Source organism: Myotis yumanensis, unplaced genomic scaffold (genome assembly GCF_028538775.1).
Source record: "Myotis yumanensis isolate MYYU_CA2020_CCGP unplaced genomic scaffold, mMyoYum1.0.hap1 SCAF_7, whole genome shotgun sequence".
NCBI classification, from domain to species: Eukaryota; Metazoa; Chordata; class Mammalia; order Chiroptera; family Vespertilionidae; genus Myotis; species Myotis yumanensis.
Window position 1 is genome coordinate 29,118,312 of NW_027223758.1, and position 23,939 is coordinate 29,142,250.

At 45.7% G+C, this 23,939-nt stretch overlaps 1 protein-coding gene across 1 annotated transcript in view; it reads right to left on the reverse strand.

The window, feature by feature from the left end:
• Positions 1–3,263: 3,263 nt before the first annotated feature.
• CDS2 (CDP-diacylglycerol synthase 2) overlaps positions 3,264–23,939 on the reverse strand; it is a 54,374-nt gene continuing 33,698 nt past the window's right edge. Inside the window, exons 4-13 of the mRNA XM_070419950.1 lie at positions 23,231–23,328; positions 22,367–22,506; positions 20,558–20,616; positions 18,861–18,943; positions 14,792–14,879; positions 13,510–13,578; positions 12,434–12,586; positions 10,622–10,741; positions 10,109–10,212; positions 3,264–9,853 (exon numbers count right to left, since the gene is read on the reverse strand). Coding sequence (XP_070276051.1) covers positions 9,724–9,853; positions 10,109–10,212; positions 10,622–10,741; positions 12,434–12,586; positions 13,510–13,578; positions 14,792–14,879; positions 18,861–18,943; positions 20,558–20,616; positions 22,367–22,506; positions 23,231–23,328 — 1,044 coding nt within the window. The 3' untranslated portion in view covers positions 3,264–9,723. The remainder of the gene's footprint in view (positions 9,854–10,108; positions 10,213–10,621; positions 10,742–12,433; positions 12,587–13,509; positions 13,579–14,791; positions 14,880–18,860; positions 18,944–20,557; positions 20,617–22,366; positions 22,507–23,230; positions 23,329–23,939) is intronic.

Below are 23,939 nucleotides of genomic sequence, written 5' to 3' on the forward strand. Positions count from 1 at the left end.
TTTTTACAGAGAGGAAGGGAGAGAGATAGAGAGTTAGAAACATCGATGAGAGAAACATCGATCAGCCGCCTCCTGCACACCCCCCACTGGGGATGTGCCCACAACCCAGGTACATGCCCTTGACCGGAATCGAACCTGGGACCTTTCAGTCCGCAGGCCGACGCTCTATCCACTGAGCCAAACCGGTTACGGCCCCTTCTGGATTTCTTCCTCTCCTTCTGGATGAAGGGCTTCCTTCTCTTTATTCTGTAAATATAGACCTTTTGCTGTTCCCAGCTCCCCCATTCTATGGAAATATACCTTCTGCTGCTCTGCAGTCCTGTGCTTCCTCCATGGTCCCCTAATTCCCAAAATTTCTAATATTTCCTAAACCTGTCCTATTTCACCCCTAAAATTCCTGTTTCAATATTATTATTTTTCTATGAAAAAAAACCCACTATTAGTATAATTGGTGAAACTTGAGTAAAGTTACTTAACAGTAAAGGGGCATCAAATCTACAACTTTCAAACCATTCAGAAAAAAATGAGTGTGTGCAGAAGCAGATAATAATTAAACAAATGTAGTAAAATGTCGCCGAAACCGGTTTGGCTCAGTGGATAGAGCGTCAGCCTGCAGACTGAAAGGTCCCAGGTTCGGTTCTGGTCAAGGGCATGTACCTGGGTTGCGGGCACATCCCCAGTGGGAGGTGTGCAGGAGGCAGCTGATCAATGTTTCTCTCTATCCCTCTCCCTTCCTCTCTGTAAAAAATCAATAAAATATTTTTTTAAATGTAGTAAAATGTTAACATTTGAGGATTTCAGTGAAGTATGTAGGGAATTCTTTTCACTTTCTTACTTCTTACAACTTTTTTGTAAGTCTGAAACTATTTCAAATAAAAGGTAAGTAATTGTACCTTCAGAAAGCCACCCACCACGGTGCTCCTGGGATTTTCTCTGGTAACCAATGGAGTCCATAGGAGATTGCAAATTGATTCTCCCCAGCTCCTCTCCTTGGCTCCTCTTCATGATGAAAATCACGACAGAAAGGGTAGGTAAGGAGCATAGGGACCCTTGAGACACGGGAGGAAGGAGCTACCTCTTGGGCAGTAGCTATGAGGGGTCTTCAGTTCCCTGAAGGGCCTATGGATGTCCCCTCCAAGTCACACACATATTCATAACTACAAGCAATGACAGGGCACCCCAAAAGGATAAGCCTGGTGTGTCCAGACACTGATCAGCATAGTGAAGGGGCTGGAAGGCATTTCCTGTGAGGAAAAGAGAGTAAGATGGGGAGCTTGGGAGAAGGCTGGGTGGCCAGGGGAGGAGCTAGTTGGGGTCACATGAGAAACATCTCCTTTGTCCGTCTGTGAGATGGAAGAAGGCAGGTGAGCACTGCATGGAGGTGCGGGAGGCACACGCCATTCTACATCGGGGCTCCTGGTGTGGAACATCATTCCCACAGGTGTGTCCATTTGCCCAAACATCACCTCGCAGCAAGCCCATCCCTGATCACCATTTATAAAAATGCAACCTCTCCCAGCAGCACTCCGTTCCCCTCTCCTGGCTACATGTTCATCTAACATGCTTTTCACATGTTTGCCCCCCTCTCCTAAAATGAGCTCCATGAGGGTAGGGGCTGCATTTCCAGTGTCCAGATGGGGACAAGCCCAAAGCAAGAACTCCACAGTGTTTGTTAAACGCGTGAAGACAGCCAAGGATCTGAGGTGGAAGGTCGCAGATGCAGATGGTGCACGGGTGCCTAGGGAATGTGGGTCCTGACGCCACCGACAGGGGCCTCCTCAGAGAGAGCGTATGGACCTCATCTCCTGCCAAGTCAGCACTCCCCCTTACGAAGCACATGGGGTCTAGAATTTAATAGATGTTTATTTGTGTAACTGGAACACTCAGGAGGAGAACCTTCAGCAGGTGAACTGGAGACCGGGGCCCCACCAAGTCCCCAGCACTGCACAGGCCCTGGGCTCCTGGTGCAAGAGAACACAGCAGCCTGGGAAATGACTAATGTTGGGTTCCTCATCAACCTTGGAAACTCATGGCTTTGAGTCCAATTTTGTTGGATTTAGAAAAGTAAACACCTGGAGATTCTGTGGAGCAGAAAGGCTAAAACCCTTGTCCCAAAGGCAAACAATCTGGAGGTCCAAGCATTAGCCTGGGCGGGGCTGGCCGATGGCTCGCAGGACTTCAGACTCAGGGCTCCTCCAGCCACACCAGGACCCACAGTCTCGCCAGGAAAGCCATGGGCCTCCCAGAGCAGATGCTGCTGTGGTGTGACTGAAGGTGAGCAGGAGTTAGGCAGCCAAGGGGAGCCAGGGAAGGCGGGGGAGAAGGAAACCAGGAAGAGGAAGCAGCACGTGTGATGGCCAGACCAGAGCACCTGGAACAAAGAAGGGAAGCACACCAATGTGTCTATGAGGGCACCCCGAGCCCGGGGATCGGATGGGCCGACCCGGGGAACCTCGTGCACAAGGCTGAACTTTGACAAGGCCGTGGGAAGGCTCTAGGGCAGAAAGCTTGCCCAGCGGTAGAGTACGGAGTGGAGTAGCAGAGGTGGCCAGGCTGGCGGTCAGAATAAAGGTGGGGCCCTGACCGGTTTGGCTCAGTGGATAGAGTGTAGGCCTGCAGACTCAAGGGTCCTGGGTTCAATTCCAGCCAAGGGCATGTACCTTGGTTGTGGGCACATCCCCAGTTGGGGGTATGCAAGAGGCAGCTGATCGATGTTTCTCTCTCATCGATGTTTCTAACTCTCTATCCCTCTCCCTTCCTCTCTGTAAAAAAATCAATAAAATATATTTTAAAAAAAGAAAAAAAAGAATAAAGGTGGGAAGGCAGGCCTGGCTACAGGTGAGCTCACTCCTAGTGATGGGCTTACAAACAGACTTGGGGTGGGGTAAAGTACACTGAGTGGGGCAGGTGTAGGTAAAGGGCCAGGTTTGGATTTGCTTATGCAAAGCCCAGGAAGAGGCCTTGTAGGTACGTGTGAACTGGGAACTTGGACCTGAAATCGTGGGTGTGGAAATCGGAGCCCTGAGAGTGGGTGAGAACAGCCAGCAGAGTTCCAGGGCCAGGCTGGAGAAGAGACGCTCAGAACGGTGGCTGCGGAGGAGCAGCCACGGAGCAGGAGGAAAACCGGGAGAGCAGGAGGCCAAGGCCCAGGGCAGAGCGCATCGCCAATGGCTGGCAGCACCCTGGGAAGGGACGCTGGTTCCACACAACCAACCCCCATCTCCCGCCAAGTCAGCACTCCCCCTTAGGAAGGACACGGAACCTAGAATTTAATAGATGTTTATTTGTGTAACTGGAACATTCAGGTGTATAAATAAGGTACTTTCCAATGTACAGTCCATCATGTCTGACGCTGCGGTGGGGAAGAGTCTACATGTATGGTCCAACACTGATCAGAGGGTGCAGAGACGACGGCTGTGTCACAAGCACACGGATCTAGGGAAACGCCATGTCAGGTAAAGGGCAGAGCAACTAGAAATGCTCTGAGCTCCCTTTCTGGTCTGGTGTTCCTTGGCACAGAGCCGGCAGGCCCAGGACAGGAACCTAAGGGAGGTGAGACGTAAGCGTTCCAGTAGTCAAGGTCGGAGATAGCAATGCGGATGGTATCAGCAAACACCATTTCACTTGGGACAGAATCAGCAGAAGGCTCAACCCAGCGGGCCCTCTGAGCGCTACGTCCAGGGAAGGCTGCAAAGGCTCGGCCCTGCCCAATGCGGGGAGGCCCCTGCAGGGGCCCTGTCAAGGGGCCTTTGTCCCATTTGGGAGCCTTTTTCTCTACAGATAAAAAACCGCCTGGTCTATTAGCTGTAACGATGAGGGAGCAAGCACCAGCCCAGAAGGACTAGAGGGCAAGCCCACTGTCAGTCCCTCCCAGCAGCTGCTTACTAACCACCACAACATGTTCTCCTGATTCCTGCATGACCATGGCTTCATGAATTAACTGAAGGGGAGAGGCCATGAACACAGTGGCCTTTGGATCTGGTCTTCATTCCCCACTAACACCCAGGAAACAGTTCACAGTCCAGCCGGTAGTTCCGAGCTATTACTATTCCAGTGGCTTGAGAATTTCAGAGGTCCTCTTTGTCAACACCATTCCTTCAAAGTGAAGAATCCTCCACCTCACACACACACACACACACTCCCCAACTCCCCATCTCCTTCCAGAAAATGAAATTAAATATTTCCCACTCAGTCGACTGCCTGTTCTCCCTTCATTCATGAATCACCCACGTGGTCCTTTGCTAACCTACAATCCAACAGGAGTACCCCACATCATCTGTCCTCAGTGGTCACCTGCTTCTCTCCTGTTAATACTTTTAAGAAAGCATGAAACACAAGGCCCCGACTTGTTAGGTTGTCAGGGTGTGGGCAGAGCTTCTAGGCTTCCTGTCTGTACTCTAATCCGCTACAGAGGTGGCTTCTTTCTCCACTCTCTTTGGTTGGAGATGTCCACTCGTACAGGGCACTGCTGCAGGCTCCTGGCTGTGTATGCAGAGCAAGGCCCTTGGCCAGAGGGGGAGATGGGGTCCTGAGCGAGTCACAGAGAGGCCCTCACCGCCCCCAGAGTTGAGGCACCACCAGCAAGAGGAAAGTCCAGACCAGGGGCAGCAGGAAGTGGGCAAGACCTCAGGCTCACCATTCCCACTAAGTACGAATTTCAAAGCACCCTCACTCCTCATTCCTTTCGTCAGGCTGGCCTTCTAAAGGAAGCACAGCACCCAGCCACCGTGGGTGGGTGTTAAAGTCGGGCTGCTTCTCCCAGGACAGTGCGCCCGCTTTCCTGCATGCAGGGCAGATGGCAGCGTAGTGGCCGAGAACTCAGTCTCTGCTATTACAGCAACTTGGGTTCAAATTACCAGCTGAGTGTGACAAAAATAACTACCATTGACTGAGTACTTCCTATGTGCCAGGCACGGTGCTAAAAGCTTATGTGCAGCCCTAACCGGTTTGTCTCAGTGGATAGAGCATCGGCCTGCAGATTGAAGGGTCCCAGGTTCGATTCCGGTTAAGGGCATGTACCTTGGTTGAGGGCACATCCCCAGTAGGGGGTGTGCAGGAGGCAGCTGATCGATGTTTCTCACTCATTGATGTTTCTAACTCTCTATTCCTCTCACTGCCTCTCTATAAAAAAAAATCAATAAAATATATTTAAAAAAAAAAAAAGCTTACGTGCATTAGCTCATAAAATCCTCACACTAATCCCACAAGGGAGGCGCTGTTATCAGACCCAACTGGGCCAGAGTTGCACTTAGCAACCTCCCAGACCCAGGTCGGTTTGAACCCAACACCTGTCTTCCTAACCGCTGTGCTCAGCCTGCCCCGCGGCCTCAGTGATGGTTTGTTCCAGCTGCTCCCTCAGAGCCCCTGCTGCAGACAGCACAGTGAGAGTCTGCCAGGTCTTACTGTCTTGTGAGGTGTCCATGACAGCCACCTGGACACCCCGACTTCGGAAGAACAGGAACCCTGGGTACAAGTGACATCGCCCCTCCCCACTCCACCCTTTTCTCTGCACATAAAATCACAAGGTGGACACAGATGTGAGTTACCCCAAAAACACAAAAGGCAGTGGTGACACAGGAAGAAGTTCCAGCAATGACTATCACATTGGCAGCAAAAATCACTCCCTTACAAAACTGACCTTGGGCAGGCTTCTTAGGGAGCAAGGCCACCGTGCAGTTTTCTGAGCAGTGGTGCTCTTTGCCCTGAGTCGTTCACATCCTCCCCCACCCACCCGTCCACACCAGGGTGTTCCTGGGCCTGCCAGGACTCACTGACAGTCTGAAGATCTGAACTCAAGGATCCACTCGAACTGGCCTCCAGCCAACTCAGCGACGAGCTGAGACTCAAATCACAGGTTTGCTTAATCTCCCTTAAAACATACCTTTGGAATCTTCTTGCATAATGTAAGTCGATTTACAGGATAAGAGGCCCGGTGGGAAAAGATAAATACCATTGAAGTGGTTTCAAAGTCCACTTGTGTAAAGTTAAAAGTTGCATTTCACCCCTTCTGAAAGAGACACCAGTTTCAAACATATATTACAGAACTGTACAACTCTAAATGTTTTAAATATAGTTACTAAAATGTTCAGGATATAAAACTGGCCCCCCCCCCCCAAAAAAAAATCAAAAACATAAATAAGGCCCAGGCTGCCTTAAAAGGTTTTACTTGCAGGAGTAAAAGGTGTGTATGTCTGTGATGCTGAGGTGGCACGCGCACACAAAGGGAAAGACTTGGGTGTCCTGTGAGTAGTGACAAGGAGAACTCACCAGGTTCCTCAAAAAAAGTAAAAATGGAACTGCCATTTGACCCAGCGATCCCACTTCTGAGAATATATCCTAAGAATCCTGAAACACCAATGAGAAAGAATATATGCACCCCTATGTTCCTAGCAGCATTACTTAAAATAGCTAAGATCTGGAAACAGCCCAAGTGCCCATGAGTAGATGAGTGGATACAAAACTGTGGTACATTTACACCGTGGAATACTTCGTAGCAGTAAAAAAGAAGTAACTCTACCCTTTGCAACACCATGGATAGAACTAAAGCGCATTATGCTAAGTTAAATAAGCCAGAAAGAGAAAGACAAGTATCACATCAAGTATCACAAGATCTCACTCATATGTGGAATCTAATGAACAAAATAAACTGACCAACAAAATAGGACCAGAGACATGGAAGCATGGAACAGACTGACAGATCTCAGAGGGAAGGGGAAGTGGGGGGACGGCAAGAGATTAACCAAAGAACTTACTAGTACATGCATATATGCATAACCCATGGAAACAGACAATAGTGTGGGGAAGGGCAGGGGCAGGGGGGAGGGGAGAAATGGGAGGGAGGAGGACACATCTGTAATACTCTCAACAATTAAAAACTCAGCAGGGAGGGTGCCCAGGCTCAGCCCTCTGCAGAAGAGCTCTGGTTGCTGTAACGCCCTTGTTCATCAGCTCCTTTATATCATTTTTTATGAACTAACAGCAACTTAAGCTCCCACCTGTCACAGGTCAGGCCTCCTAAGCTTGTGGGAAAAATGGTGCAAAATTTCAGATGCACTAATGCCACTTTCACAAAGGCAAGTGGGGCTGGGACAACCTAGTCCTTGTCCTGGTGGGCAGACGCTACAATGGAGACTGGAGTCCGCCAGGTGACCCTCTCTCCCTTCTGGCCCTCAACTTCCTCACCAGCAAGGTGTTCATGGCTCTCATCGAGGTACCTCGGAAGGTCGTTATGAGAATGTATAGGATTCAAACTGGAAAACAAAACAAAAATCTCTAAACCAGGCACAGCATTTGGCACAGCATTTATGAATACAAAGCAAGTGGGGAATATAAAGCCATGCATGGGAGTAAGAAACTGAATTCGCAACAAGGGAGGGCACAGTTTCAGTCATATTTTATTTCTCACACACACACACAAAATGGATCTGAAGTAAGTTGTTCCATTAAGATCTGCACAGATATGTGTTAAAATAGTCTCTTGAATCTTAATGATGAAATATCACCAATAAATGGGAGAAAGAAAAATGTGCTACATAGACACTGCTTTCCAGACTGCCCCTCGCCCCCAGGAAACTCCTCCTATCTCACCAGAGAGAATGTGGAGAACTCCAAAAACAAAAAACCCAGCTGACCCCCGTGGCATTCTTGCTGGCAGCTCTGGTGAGACACCACCTTCAGCTTCCCAGGACCCGCAGGACCTCCGACGCCCTAACAGCAACCACTTCCACAAAGAAACGTGCCAGGCACCCTGATCCCCAGGCAGCCCTGCTCACAAGTGACTGGCCTGCTGCTGGGCTCCCACTGAGATGCCTGCTCCCAAGGACCCCACCGTGCCCACAGGGGGCAGCACGAGACAGTGAGGTGCCTTTCTGTCCCAGTTCAGGAGACCAAGTTCGTTCTTCAATGAGAAAACCAGGTTCATTCCTAATCACCGCCTTAATTCATTGCTGAGACACTGCCTCATCTGAAGGATAAATATTTAGAAAAGACTGGCAAACAATTGCTTCTGGGGGCCCAGACATGACTCATTACCCACAGCTGCCTCTGCTGACATGACCTTGCTCAGCCAGGATCATGGAAGACTGGAGTTAGAAGAGCTCAGAAAACAAGAACCCAGAGAGGGATTCGTCATGAACCACCCACGGTCCACAGCAGGACGAAAGCCCAGGCAAGACAAAAATATATGTTGTTTTTAAGGGGGACTCGGACCTGAAGAAGAGGAGCCATGTGCTGAAATGGAAGTGAAGGTTCAGAGAGAGGCCACGTCAATGCTGCATGCGTGTGGACAGCCGTGCAGTGACTATGAGCTGAAACGTCGAGCGGTCTGCCCAGGATCTGGGCCGTGTGTAAGCTCGGGGAGGCCGGAAGGCCCATTTAAACAAAACAAAACAGACTAGCACCACGCCAGGTGCTATAGCGAGCCGTCATGCTCATTTGGCAACGAGAACAACCGTGGCACAGAACAACTGAACACATGGGGGCACCGAGTTCTCTCTCCTGTAGCCCCTTCCCAAAGTCAACCTCGTCCCTGTAATTAAGAAGGGAAGCAAAGTAAATCACAGTCATTTTTTTAAAAATAAGGTCCCCCAGTAAAATACAAACTACATTTAACTGGTCACATTATAAAAAAAGTGTGCATTTAATCTTCAGAATAGTCAAACCTCTAATTGGGTTGGGTTTTCCAGAGTTTTAAGCAGGACTTTGTGATTTCAGTGAAGAAGTCTTGGCAATGGAAATCACTATAAGAAATAAGTGATTTTTAAAACACACACACAATACACATGTGCCTCAGGAGCAATATATATACAATACAGCAGCTACGTGGGTGGTCAGTCAGGCAAAGGGGCACAAACGAGAAGCCTTCTGCTCCCTGCCTAACGGGCAAGCCCCAGAGAGGATTCAGCAGCAGCCAGTCCACAGCACAAACATGAACACCATCGTCCCTGAAAAGACAGTGAGTGGACTGCCCCTAGGAGCCATGTGAGCCTAAACATGGGGGGAGGGGCTCAGTTACAGTACATGCTACTGTATACACTTGAAATATTACAGTGTGGTGTTTTCTACCAGACTATTATAAATAATGTTTCGTGCTCTCTCTCGAGAAAACTTCAGTCTGTGATGAAGTAAGGTGAACCCATATCATAAAGCAGAGCTCAGGTTCCACAGGATTTCATGTGGACAGAATGCTGATCTAAGAATAAGCCTCTGTCCCTACAGCCCACGGCAGGCAGACCCCTGGAACTCCGGGCAGGGTTACAGAGTAGCTCGGGTAAAGCTCTCCTGGCAAAGACATCCAAGCCGTGCACCTCCTCTCTGCTGGGGAGAAGGGGTAGTACAGGTATGGGGGACGCTGACGGGGTCGGAACACATGAACAGCCACTCCCTGATGGAGCCCAATTCAACTGATGAGACCAGAAGTACCTGGGCAAAACTGTCTTCCACGTTTTTAAAACTTCTGTTTAAAAAACCCAAATAGTTTCACCCCCATGACTTCTTTCCAACTCAAAGCTATAGTTTACTCACAACCCAAATCATAAGCACATAGACTGTATATACAGAATTTTTTTAAAAACCCACAGATAAAAAAAAACTCTTTCAAAAAATTTAAAAAAAAAAAAAGACAGTGAGTTGAAGCCTTGTCATCATTTCAGTCACACCAGCTGGGCTGACCTTGGTGCCCGCTCCCTCGCTCAGTCCTGCTCTCTCAGCCCTGCGTGGCCCCCACTAGTCCTCCGTGGCATCTGTCAGCATCCCCTTGTCGATCAGGTGAGACCTGAGTGTGCTGAAGATGTGGAGCTGCTGTTCTGGCCGCAAGTTCATGAACTGCTGAATCAGCTTGCTTGGGTTCGGGCCCCTGGAAGAGAATGTGATGAAATGCACTGATGGGGGCCCAGCAACTTCTAGGGCTGATTATCCAAGTGGCTGCTTCAACCTCTGGATTCTCTACTAAAGGGGTAGAGGGGCTCGAGAATCCATAAGTAAATAGTAGCAATGGAAAACTGCATTTATATTTGGAATGCTTTTCACTAAAACTGAGATATAGCTAAAATTCTAGACTTTCGCCCTATTTAAAAATCCACCAACTTGGTGCAGAGGGAAAGGCATGTACCTGATAAAACTGGCGATGTACACATTGACAAAGGTGGCCATCAGATACTGGCAGTCAAAGCGATCCATGATGCCTCCGTGGCCAGGAATAGTATTGGCAAAGTCCTGTTAGAGGCAGGAGAAGAACTGGTGAGTCTCGCTCAGCCAAGATCAAACCCTGGCCTATGGTCCCACCTCAATGTCCAGCTACTGCCCTGAGTAGCTGAGAGAAACAAAGTGAGAAGTAAGCATTGACTCAAATGCTGAGGCTATAATAGGACACAATCTTAAGTTACAAAATGTTGTTTTTAAGAAAGAGGTAAGATATTAACAAATAAATGGAAAATCCAACTATTGAATTTTCCCGGAAACAATGTCTTTTTATGTAAGCTACCTAAATTCTGTGCATGGGTGAAAGCACACATTAATAGCCTAGTAGTTTGAAGAGGTTGTAGTTGACGGGGTGGGGCAGGGGGAGGACAGGTGAAGAAGGGCCTGGCTGGTAGACAATGAGAGGAACAGAGGGTTTTCCTACTTTGATTTTGAAGGCTCGTTTGAATCCACTTGCAAAGAACCCTCCAAAGGGGCCGATGAGCGAGGCAAAGGTGGAGAGGGCAATGCTGTGAATCTGGAAAGGGTACATCCGGACGATTTTCTGAGAAGAAAAAATGAAGTAAAAGTCAAGATGCCTACAGGCAGCCTTATTACATGTTAACATAAGTAACTCTTTATGCAATTAACTATATTCTCCCCCACCCTTCCAAAAAACATAATTAGTAAGAAGACTGATTTTTTAAAAATCTCTCATGTCTGCTTAATAGAAGACATTAAGATATTCTGCATTTAATTTTTTGATATATTGTTTTGGTTGAAGTATATGAAGAAAATCCAGCCTTACACAGATATGTAGTTGAAAAGAGGAAGAGTATTTTGGCACTATCTTTTCAGATAATTATAGGTATTCTTTGACACTACACCAGAATTTGTTAAGTGGTAGTTCCTTACAAATTTGGTGCAATGTGAAATCTAAAATTCTATCAATGACCTTTTATACTCTGAAATTAAAATCCACTGGTCAATCTGGCACTCTGAATGGGTCTTTTACCCATGCCTAACTGTGTGATTCCATGCACTGGCTGTTTAGAAAATACCCTTTACTGGGTTATGTCAACCTTCCAAATGCAGGCACATTTAGCTACACAATGTCAAAACATTACATATTAAAGCTACCACAGATCTTATCAGAAAACCCTTTAAGTATTAGGATGCTGTCAAACTCATAGAAGGCACACACTTTCTAAAATTCTATACTCACATGAAAGGCACATTTTTATCAGCGTTAACAATCACTGTCAGCTGTTTTCCTCGAAGTGACAGGCTCATTTCATTCATTTTCAAGAAAAATGTCTGTCAACTATCCAGTCTAAAACACTATAGTTTGTCAGTTCTTTTCAAGTAAAAATTGTTTCTATGAAAAAGCAGCTAGGTTCCTAGCTGGTTTGGCTCAGTGGGTAGAGTGTCGGCCTGGGGACTGAAGGGTCCTGGGTTCGATTCCGGTCAAGGGCACATGCCTGGGTTGTGGGCTTGATCCCCAGTAGGGGCGTGCAGGAAGCAGCCAGTCAATGATTCTCTCTCATCATTTATGCTTCTATCTCTCTTTCCCTTTCCCTTTCCCTTCCTCTCTGAAATCAATAAAAATATATTGTCTCTCCAGGGGACCCAGTTGGGCCGGGCCCAGGGATAATAGCACTGAGAGGCGGCAGAGTAGTCCTCAGTCCCACAGTGGCCACGAACCCGCCTCCCAGGCTGCAGCCTGCGGGCGTCTGGAGGAGGTGGCAGGGAGCGAGGAGAAGGAACCTGGGGCGAGAAGGCAACAATAGCAGCCTGGGTTCTTGCCTGTCGGCCCAGGGTTCGCAGCAGGAGCAGCTGCTCATCCTGGTCAGCCAAGCGGCACTCCCACTGTGGTAGCTCCTGCATTGAGTGTCTGGCCCCTAGTGGCCAGTGCACGTCATAGCGACTGGCCGACTGGTCATTCTGTTCGTTCCGCCATTCGGTTGCTGGGCTTTTATTATATAGGATAGTTGTGACCTCAGAGACCCCCTGAAGGGATCTTAGGGTCCTCTAGAAATCCCCAAAGCACACTTTGAGAATCACTGGTCCTAATGATTTGAAGTAGGAAGAAAAGTCTCCTCCTGTCCTCACCGTAAACAGACTTAACAATTCTCCTTCATCCTGGGGCCACAGCTTTGGGGAAGGGAAGGTGGCTTTTCTGAGTGGCGGAGAGGGGGCTCTCTCCTGCAGTCACTATCCCACTGAGGTTAGTTCCCTCCATGGAAGTGGCACATACCCAGCCAATGACCGACTGGATCACCTCAGGAATGTTGTACTCATGTAAGCGAAACAGGTCCGAGGGCTCACAGTCCACAGTGAAGCTGTTGGTGTCATTGTTGTACTCCACAGGGCAGACAAAGCATCTGTACCCAGACATCACATAGGACAGCTGAGGATGAAGAACAGAGAGACAGGCAAAGGAGACAAGTTCGGCCACCCTGCCTGGGCAGCAGACACCTGGTTTGGCCATGTCCCTTACAGTGCCTAGTACCCTCTAACTGCAAGCCACGTGCTGAATAAGAGGTTTAGGTTTCACCACATGTGTATTTTACCTGAACTGGGGGAGGAAGGTCACACCCTGTTGAGGCTGCACACATGCACACTTGCTCAAACATTCCTATGCTGACTGAATCCAGGAAAGACCTGAGGAATGTGGAACGTGACGAAGGAACTATAAGAAATTTCTACCCACGTAGGGAAGCTACAGTCCATTTTCTCAGAATCTCTTAACTTGGTGCTCACTGGGGTAACTGTATAGGGAGAGGCAGGCAGCCAGGAGGAAGAAAACTGAAGAGCAATAAGGTAAGGAAGCTGACACTGAAGGACAGATGGACAACACACAAAGGGGAGAATGGTCTGGGTCAGAGCAGGGAATGGTGCTCTTAAAAGGGCTGGGAGATCACCCACTATGAGCAGGGCACACAAAGGAGAAAATCTGAGCTTGAGTGGCATATTTCACCCCACCCCTTACTCTCCGGTGCCAATCACCCAGACCTTGACATATCAAATGCCTGGACAAGAGCGCCACCTGCTGAGTGTTGCATGCATGGGCAAGAGAGAAGTACAGGTGCACATGGCCCCTGCTCCTACACTACCAAGACCCTGCTTGAAAACTGGCAGATGAAGACTAGCTGGTGCTGCCTGTGCCAGTTACAGAGTGTGCCATCTGGTGCCCCTCTTCAGAGCAAGGTCCCCATCGAGTAGGACAGAGTCGTTGGCCTTGGGAGACATGCTCTCTAGCCCTGGATAAGCTTCAAAGACGGGTTATGAGGCTTCTGTCATTGCCCCACCTAACAGGGAGCCACCACCTACCAGAAGGCCAAACAGCACAGTAGCAAAGAAGCCCCCAATGAAGCCTTCCCAGGTCTTCTTCGGTGACAGCTGTGGACAGAGAACAAGTTCTTAGCAAAGGGCATTTTGATATATTTGGCTTTGGGACAATGAATACTTGTTAAAACTCTCTGTTAACCACCTCACCTGCTAAAATACCTCCATGCTTGGTTTCCTTGTTCCCTGCCTGATTCCCCTCAGTTTTCTTTCTTCAATTGGTCATTCAAATCATTTAATTATATTATAGAACAGTATACTAATTAAATAGCAATACTCAAATTCATATCAAGTCCCCAAAATATGCTTATATAGTTTATAAAAATATTTTATTTTTTGCTGGAATAAACAAATATTTATGTGCAAAAACATGAACTTGGACCCTAATTTCACATCACATATAAAAATTAACTCAATCAGCCCTGGCCAGCTTGGCCCAGTGGATAGGGCGTCAGCCTGCGGACTGAAGGGTCCCGGGTTCGGTTCAGGCCAAGGGCACATGCCTGGGTTGCGGGCTCGATCTCTGTGGGGTGTGCAGGAGGCAGCCAATCAATGATTCTCTCTCATCATTGATGTTTCTATCTCTCTCTCCTTCTCCCTTCCTCTCTGAAATCAATAAAGAAATATTTTTAAAAATTAACTCAATCAGAGGGAAGGCAGGGGAGGGGGGGAGAGGGAGATAAGAGGTCAACCAAAGGACTTATATGGCATGCATATAAGGATAACCAATGGACACAGACAATAGGGGTGAGGGCCTGTGCTGGGGGGGGCAGGAGCAAGCTGGGAGAAGTCAATGGGGGAAAAAGGAGACATGTAATACTTCCAACAATAAAGAATTTTAAAATAATAAAAAAATAAAAGTAATTAAGAAAAATATTAACTCAAAATAGATCATTATTCATAAAACAGTATAACTTTTTAAATTTACATTTGACTCTATTCCTCCTTAGGCACCAAGTATTTTAGTCTTTATTCATTTTTTTCTTTCTATAATCTTTTCCTGAGTTTGAGCAATTCTCATTTTCTCTTTTCTGTCCATTTCTCTTAGTTTCTGAATTTTTGATATCTGAATTTTCTTTTTAGCTTTTTTTTTTCTTGTGGGTAACTGTCAGTGTTTCCCTTTGTTTTTTTCTTTAAAAAAAAAATGTAGTACCACTTTTCTCCAGGATGACATGAAGACATACACACCAGCTAGATCTCTGTCTCCCAAGCTGAGAGCATCACCCTTCCCTTATGGTGATATTTCATGTTAGGGTGATCCATTTACCTTGATGAGTGGGGTCCGACCAAAGAAGAATCCAAACATATAGGCCATGATGTCATTACAGATCACGCAAGAAATGGGGACAATGAACCTAGGAAATAAACCAAAGGATCAGCACTACCAAGATAATAATACCTCAAAAGTCCACAAAATAATACCATTCATAAACTCCAGTACCAAACAAAATAACTCAGAGTATTTGTTACCCATTAAGACATAACTTTTTTAAAGAGATTTTTAAATTATTATTGGGGAGAGAGGGAGAGAGAGAGATGTGAGAGAGAAACATCGATTGGCTGCCTCCTGCACATACCCACAGGATGGAACCCACCATCTGGGTATGTGCCCTGACTGGGAATCAAACCCACCACCTTTTGATGTACAGGAGATGCCCCAACCAACTGAGCCACCCGGCCAGGACAGAAATAACTTAAAAAAAAAAAAATACCAAACAAGCCCTTCCTACTACCTGGCACATAGCAGACATTCAAATGTTTACAGAATGACTACTGAATAAATAAAAGTGGCATTCTATAAAATGTCATTTATTCTTTTGTCATTATAAAGTAATTATCTACACAATAAAACAAATTTAAACTGTAAAGGAAAGAAAAAAAATAAAAGTTTTCCTTGTTTCTCCCATCCTATCTCCATTCCCCAAAATAGCCACTTGTAAACATTTCTGGTTTTTCTTCTTCTAGTAGTTGCCTCCATAATTCTAATAAGTAATATATTTTATGTCATAATTTACTTTTTTTTTTACTGTGTATTACTAGGAGCTCTATCTAGTAAGCCCGACCTTTCCCTAGGACAGTAATGATGAATCTTTTGAGCTCAGTGTGTCAGCATTTTGAAAAACCCTAACTTAACTCTGGTGCCGTGTCACATATAGAAATTTTTTGATATTTGCAACCATAGTAAAACAAAGATTTATATTTTTGATATTTATTTTATATATTTAAATGCCATTTAACAAAGAAAAATCAACCAAAAAAATGAGTTTGTGTGTCACCTCTGGGTTTGCCATCACTGCCCTAGGACTACCCTGAGGGTAAAACCACATCCACACACACCTAGGTTTCTTCTCTGCCTCCCCCTGCTGGTCTGCTCATCCCCATCATGAAACCAGTTGTGGGGGAGAGTAGGGCACAATTTCCACACTTGTGCCATCACCCTCCTCTCCGCACTCTCCACTCTGTAACAGTCACTTTTTTTTAATTTTCTCTATTACAGACTTATGCATAAATCTCAATTTCCTGGCCCATCAACTATAAGCAACAGTTTTGGACTTCCTGTTTGTTAAGGAGGGAATTAGAGCATCTGTATTCCCCCAACCCCCACAACATTGACTTCATGGAGGCTTCTAGCACATACTCTCTGCTCTGCAGCTATAATTAAGTCTTATAGGTTGAGTCTGAAAACCAATAACTAGAGATTTTAATAACTGTATTACTCACTGTAGAAACAAATGGTATATCTGGCCCTAAAGACAGGACTTAGCATGTGCCACTGTTAAGAAACACCTAACAGAAACTGAAAGAAAGGGAAGGAGGGGTATGCCCTAACCATAATACCTATAACATTTATATAAGCTAGTCTCTGTTCTAAGCACTTTACGTGTATTTAGTAATTTATTCCTCAGGAGGTAGGGGATACTATATCCTCATTCTGAGATCTAGAAACAAAAGCGCAAGCTGGGGTCTTACCCACAATACTTTAGTACCTCTCTTATATACCCTAGGCTAGGCCACCCACACCTCTTCACTAAGACCATCCAGCTTCTTCCACCAGCCTGCTAATTTCTATCAATGCTGACAGATTTCCTGTTGAAACTGTGGAAGGCTGTTGGACAGGCATGAGCAGAGCAAGGACAATGGGCCAGGTACAGATGGCCATCAGGGCAGAAAGCCCTGGGTGCCCAGCAACAGACAAAACTGGGAAAACAAGATCCTCGCCCCCAGGGTAACCTTTCCTCCCCTAGCATATCACTGGTCACGTGGTCACTTCAGACCTCCTAACCTTTCTTATAGCTGGTAGGTAATGCGGTTCGGACCTTTCCTCCCCTGGCCTGTTGCTAGTCCTGTGGTAGCCCTTAAGCATTAAGACTCCAGAACAATGAAGTTTTGACCCAAACCAAATACATCTAGGTTTCAGTTGTGTTTCAACTCCAGGCACAGAAAAGCAACAAAACCAAACAAATGATGCCACGATGACCTCAGGACCAGCTGCACTGACTAATGACCCCCCTGGCCTGGCACTGATCAATCGGTAGAGACCCTGACCCTGAAGGACACACCTGGAAAGCTGATGAATGAATATTCCACTGAGATCTCCCCTCAAATCCCCACCTCAAAAGCCTTTAGGACAGAGGACCAGCATGCTCTTCCTCCTCTTTCTCCCCAGGCTTGTTACCTTTTCCCTTCTCTCTCCTAAGCTCCAAGGGCCCTTCTCTTGCCTCTGTAACTTGCTTCCGGAGCCCATTTCTTCTACCACTCACTTCTACTTCAGTGACTTTCTAAATAAACTTTCTCTCGTAGTTGAGGTCTTGGCTCTGAATTCTTTCTTAGCCAGAACTCAAAGATCAAGGTCACTGAGTCTGACTCCACCAGTCTAACACCTGGTGCCGTTCTCACCACCACCAAAAAACCACTGCATTTCTGGAATAAAATCTACTGAGTAACAGTACAGTCATGTGAGTTTAACTATGGAGATACCATTCTGAGAAATACAGTGTTAGATGATTGCATCCTTATACCAACGTCATAGAGTGCACTTAGACAAACCTAGGTGGTGTAGCCTGCCATACACCTAGGCTACAGCCTATTACTCTATAGGGGAGGAAAAATAATTTTCTCGCTACCCTTCTGGGCTTTTGGCTGACACATCCCTGTAATAATAGGAGAAAAACAAAAATTTAAAAACATGTATACCAGGAAAACTGAGTAACTGGCCAAAATGGCTGAAATAACTACATGAAATAGCATCTTCAGCTGAAGACAAAAGAAGATACTAGGGATGGGGGAGTCGGTTATAGGCTATCAGGGAGAGCAAAATAAACAAGAGTAAGGTGTTATGCAGATTTAAGTCCATTTGTTCTCTTCTGCCTCAATAACAGTTTGTAGAAACAATGTTATCCCCCTCCTCCTGGTACAGCAGGGACCCTTACAAATGGAGATTTTCCCCTACAAATGTAAATGTATTTTACAAAAGGTAACTTCTACTTGGTTTTCAGAGCTTATCCCAAGTCTGATATTTCTTAAAATTAACCAGCCTAAAATAATCCTATGCCAACTAGAGATATTTGGGGTTGACACACTCTGTTCCCCTAGGCTACAAATCTGTACAGTATGCTACTGTGCTGAATACTGTAGGCAATTATAACACAATGGTAAGTATCTGTAATGCATCTCACTATGACTTCACTAGGCAATAGGAATTTTTCAGCTCCATTGGAGCCATCAGTGTATGCATTCATCATTGATCAAAACGTTCTTAAGCAGCACATGACTGTACAAATTCTTTTGACATGTTGCCAGATTCCATTTGCTAACAGTTTATTTTGAATAGTTTATCTATAATAATAAAAGAAATCAGTTTATCATTCTTGTTTCTCCCTCCACATGCTTATCAGCTTTAGTATTAAGGGCTAGATAAAACTAAGTTTTATGTAGTTATTTTCTATAGTTATTGATCTATTCAAATTTTCTTCTTCATGACATTTAGTAGTTGACATTTTGTCAGAAAGTCATAAAAATTTCTTCTAAGATTTCAAATTGGTGCCATACAGTTGCATTATCTTTGATTCTTTAAATATCCCAGTACTTCTTCATCTAGAACCGTGGTTCTAAGTGTAGGTCCTAACCAGAAAAACTAGCATCACCTGGGAATGCCTAGAAATTCAAATTCTCAAGCCCCACCCCAGATGTACTAAAGCAGAAATTCAAGAGGTGGGGCTCAGCAACCTGTGCTGTAACCAGCGCAAGGGGAGAACCATTGGCTTAGAAGGTAAGGCACCTGTACATGAGAAACACCTATAAATAAAAGGGAAAATTCTTTCACTCTCATCACTCACCAGATCATTCCCTCAAACAGGTTGTGGATAACGAGATGTGACTGGGTGACAACAATCAGTAGCGTTACATGGGTCCAGCCAAACTGCAAACGAAGAAAAAGAGTCAACTTTACCTATCGGTTTGCCTTGAAAGGAACTTCAAATAACAGGCAGTGCCAAATAGAAAATTGCTGAGAAACAGGTAGGAAAGATATTTGCTTCTGCACCTCTTATTAGAAGGGAAAAGGCACAAAACAGGCCTCTGGGAGAAATTGTGTCCCCCCAGCTACTGTCCCCATCACATCAGGACCACATGGCTCACTAGAGAGTAAGTCCTCTGTGCTCTGAAAGCCTGGGTACTTCTAAGTATTTATTGAGTGCTTGGGGCACTCAGAGAAGGAATATGTTCAAATTGAAAAAGTGATGTAAGATATCTGTGAACAATGCCTGAGGTATTGAGGCAGGATGGTAAGAAAGCAGGAAATTCCTTGGCAAGTGGAATGAGGGAAATTGAGACGAACAGTTCAACAAGGCTGAGCAATGTTAAACAAGGCCTGCTAATAAATCCCAAGATCTTATCTTCCCTAACCGAGGACACTTAGGAGCAAATGGTTTACACTTCTCCTCCCCAACGAAAGAGCGAGTAGCTTAAATCACACTAGTCAAGGAGAGAGATAACAGAGATCCAGATAGTGCCGTTAGGGGTAGCCAAACCCAAAAAACAGATGAAGTCAGGAGAATAAATAGCAAAACAAACAAACAAAAATGAGAGCCAGACAAATCCAAGATAAAAAATAAAGCAGTGAAGCTGACCAGAGAATGAACCCAAACTCCCTATAGGCTCATTTTGATGCATCAGTCTATTAGAGTACACACCTGGAGAACGGCTGACTATTCTGTTGAGACCCTCCATGAGACCTCCCTAAAATTCCTGCCTCAGAAAACAGACATAAACACTTAAGACAAAGGACTCGGTGTGCACTCTCCCTTGAGCATGCTTGTGCCTCTTCTTTCCTGAGGTGTATACTTTTGCTTTCTTTCTTCTAAGCTCTAAAGGTCCCCCAGGAGACTTGCAACCAGGGGAATGGCGGGCAGTGGCAGCTTATCCAGGGCTAACCCCCTGAACCTATTTCCAAGGGCCCTCCTTTTGCCTCTGTAACTTGTTTCCTGAGTCCACGCAGCCCAGCATGGCTCACTTCTGCCACTTCTGTTACGGTAATTTCCTTTATTGTGTCTAGGCAACTCCTGTTGCTGCCTTTTCTATCTTAAGCCCTTCCTTTGTTTCACTCTCCCCAGCTTTAATAAACATACTCTCAAAATCACCTTGACTAAAATCGTGAAATCTTTCTTACATGAAGTCAAGAACCCAAACATTCCAGATTGTGCCAGGGCAGACCTGGCTTGGTCCCGGTCTCTTTCTAGTAACAGTGTCACCTTGAACCTTACCTGGGGCCCACCTTCTTCAGGACCTAGTGGAGAAATTGGTTAAATTAACTGGTGTAAATTAAGTAACAGTGATCGGGTCTACTAGTAAGTGGATGTACAGTTGACAAACTTAATCAGGCCCTCTTCTTTCGTGCTCTGGGTTCCAGATACATACAGAACAGACTGCACTTGAGCTTTGATTTCTTAAGGAAAAGATAAAATGCCTGTTGAGTTTTTATAGAATTTCATTTAAGCCAAGCCTTCTGACATACACACACACATATTTCCCTTACCATGTAGAACTGCAGACGGTAATGCTTCTTGACCAAACTCAATACAAACATGCAGAATCCTGGTTTGAGGAGGGAGGAGAAAGAGCAAAATTAATCACATTCTGCATTTACCTTTGTCCTAGTCATTTCCTTTAGCTGTGTACATGATTGTGATTGTGATCCTTTGGCTAATTTCCTGGCAGCACCTAATCAGTGCACAATCCCAAACCCCGGGAAGAGGAGGGGGGAAGAAGATGCAAACTGATTCTTCAGATAGCAATCAGAAAGGGAAAAAATGACTCCTTCAAGACAATCAAAGGAAGGCACTATCTTTAAATCTTGTAGACTACTAAATTCAGGTTGTTGTTCACCAGATAAGAATAGTTTGATCCTCGAGCAGGCACCAGCAAAGAAGTCAGGCCAGATGCCTGATTTTATAACTAAAATTTTATTGAAACAAAGCTATACCCATTTGTTTACATATTGTCTATGGTTACTTTTGTGTTACAAGGGCAGATTGGAGAGTTGCAACAGAGACGCTGGGCCCCCAAAATCTGAAATATTGATTATCTGGACTTTTAAGAAAAAGTTTTTTACCCGTGTCCCAGTGAAGAGGTCTGGTGAACAGAGGATCCATCAGGTATGGAGTAGAAGCCACCCTTGTCTTTGATGCATATGGTGGCAAAAAATATCTGCAGCCTCCACCCACTTTTCCAGGAAGGAAAAGGACTTCCCATAAGTGTGCTAGGCCCCTCAAAAGCAGTTCTGCCCAGAAGAGAGCACATCGCTGCTCCAGACACCGCTGACCTCCCACTTGGGGGCTGCTTTCAGGTTCTGAGACATATCCTCAATGTCTGCAGACTCCTTAGCAGTGAATTTTGTATCTTAATACCCAGGTGTCATTCAGAGCTGATTAAAAATAGGTCAGACAAATTTAGGCCAGAACAACTTTCTCAGGTGCCTCAAACCAGCGTTAAAGGCAACTATGAAAATCACTAGCACTAACAGAATGAGAGTTCAGACTGAACTGAGTTTAGATTGACCAGCACTTCACTGTCTGCCAAGTTTTAATGTATCCGATTTAATCCTCAGGAAGTCCACAGTTTCAGCTCTAGATTAAAAAAGAGCTCACTGAAACTCAGAATGACTAAGCTTCCAGGCTCTCTGAGGTCAGTCTTTGAAAATCCAAATCAGTAAAATTTCTACCACTCTGCATGTCTGTCCTTCAAGGTGTTCTCCTAAGAAGACGCTCCTAACGATGGCTGGCTGTTTCTATCTTTTTTGGGGGGAGGGGTGTGAGGGGGTGGCTGGCTTCTAAGTTATTAAAACAGGTGGCTTTTCTGTGTACAATTTTAACTTTATGTCCTATTAGAATTTTGTTTATGCAAAAACATAAGCATGAATGTATAAAAATAGTGTATTCTTTTGTAACCTGCCTTCTAGATTCCCTCTCAAATAATGGAATACTTTTATATTTCCATATTTCAATAAATCCAAGCGGTTCATGTTGGGGGAGAAAAAGAAAAGGTGGTTTTTGTTTTGGTTATACCGCAGAATCTCTGCCAGGACAGGACCATGCTGTGCTGTCTTCCAACAGAGGCTGCAACACAGGGGCAGGTGGCACAGACTGCAGTCCCCACACCCACAAAGCCGCTCAGTCCCTCTTCTCTTACTGAAGAGCTGTTACAGCTCACTAAGGCAGAGCCCTCAGCTCTGCTCCCCTGCACGATCAGAGTTAACATCCTCAAAGCTTTACATTAACCAAGAAACTCCCCATTTCCTACTCAGCGGACACACAAAACAAGAACTCGTGAGCCATTCAATGCATACCTATCAGGTAGAGAGTAAAGGAAATGAACCGGTGGTATTTGCTGAGAATCCTCAAAGGCTCCTCTCTCTGGACCAGAGTGAAGAAATAATCCGTCACTGTTTCACCGTAGAAGAAATAATTTACACACAGTAAGAAGTACCTGTAAATGAAGACAGGTCACTGCGGTGGGGAGCACTTGCGGCCTGTCCTTACAGGGAGGCTGTCAAGGAACCAGAGGAGAGGACCAGAAGAGCAGTCCCCCAAACCTCAGGACCCCCTGTTCTCAGTGACACTGTAGGTGAGAAGCTTGTCTAGAAACTTATGGCAGCTTTCATTCATCCTCCATTTATCACTAACCTGGGACTCAGTTTTTGCCCCTTTTGTAGAGTCTCTATACCTAACCTGAGAACACTCAACCCCTAAGATAACGTTCCAAAACACGCCTCATCCTGCCTCCCGGTCTTATTGCCACTCTTTCCAACAGGAACCCTGAGTGCCTATCAGGTTGCCACCTATCTGCTTTGCTCCTGTCTCTTCCCTGCCTGGCCATCCTCTTCACTTATCTCTCTTCACTCACTGTTCAAACACCATTTTCTTCATAAAACCCTGCCCGACCTAACATGATATCTGCCCCCGCGGCACTTACTTCTATAGCATGACAGCCACTCTGCTTTCCTCTGAGGAAGATTCCAGGTTGCTAATAGCTACTAAAGACTCCTTCAAGACCAGCCATATCGTCTGGCCTATGAAATACTCGGGTCTCAAAGGTGCTATGCAAGTCTGTGGCCATCACTCCTCTCCCACCCACCACCACTGTAAATATCTACCACAGAACACTTATCATCCAAATCTGTTATGGGTCCCTAAGGGGCTGGAGAGCTTACCAGCTGAGGGTCCTGAACCAAGGTAGTTCATAGGAGTGGTAGACATTGTAGCCAATAGTGATAATCTCCTGGAAACACTTTATCTGAACACACATCACCTGCAGGACACACAAGAATTAGACCACCTGATATGATCTTTGGAAAAAGAAACCAACAGGTCATGGGCCTTCAAGAAAAACCACTGTATTTAAGAAAAATGTCAGTCCCTCAGTGATTCAGCTCTTTTCTCTCTCACACCATCCCACATGGCAAGGTAGCCTTTTATGTCACAGAACAGATCCAATTTCTCACAATAAATACATGCTCCTGAAGTTTCAATTAACTTTTTACTCCATAACCTCCCAAGACTCAATAGTTTCTTCCCTTTTTGACTTTGCATACAAATACTCAAAAAGCCCCAGCATCTATGCTCCTCAGTCAGTTGTTAGTCATCTGACCCTGTCCATGACAATGGGACGAAGAGAGAAGCACGGTGGGCTGGGATTTCTTATGAAAGGCCTAAGCCAATGAGTGAGGCCCCAGGAAAATAAACAAAACCAAGAATCACAGTCAGGCCAGGGGTTACAATATAACCAAACAGTTGAAATAATAAAATCAAATTTTAAAATGAAAAGGCATCTTCTGGCCGTAGTTCAGTGGTTGAGCGTCAACCTATGAACCAGGAGATCACGGTTCAATTCCCGGTCAGGGCACATGCCGAGGTTGCAGG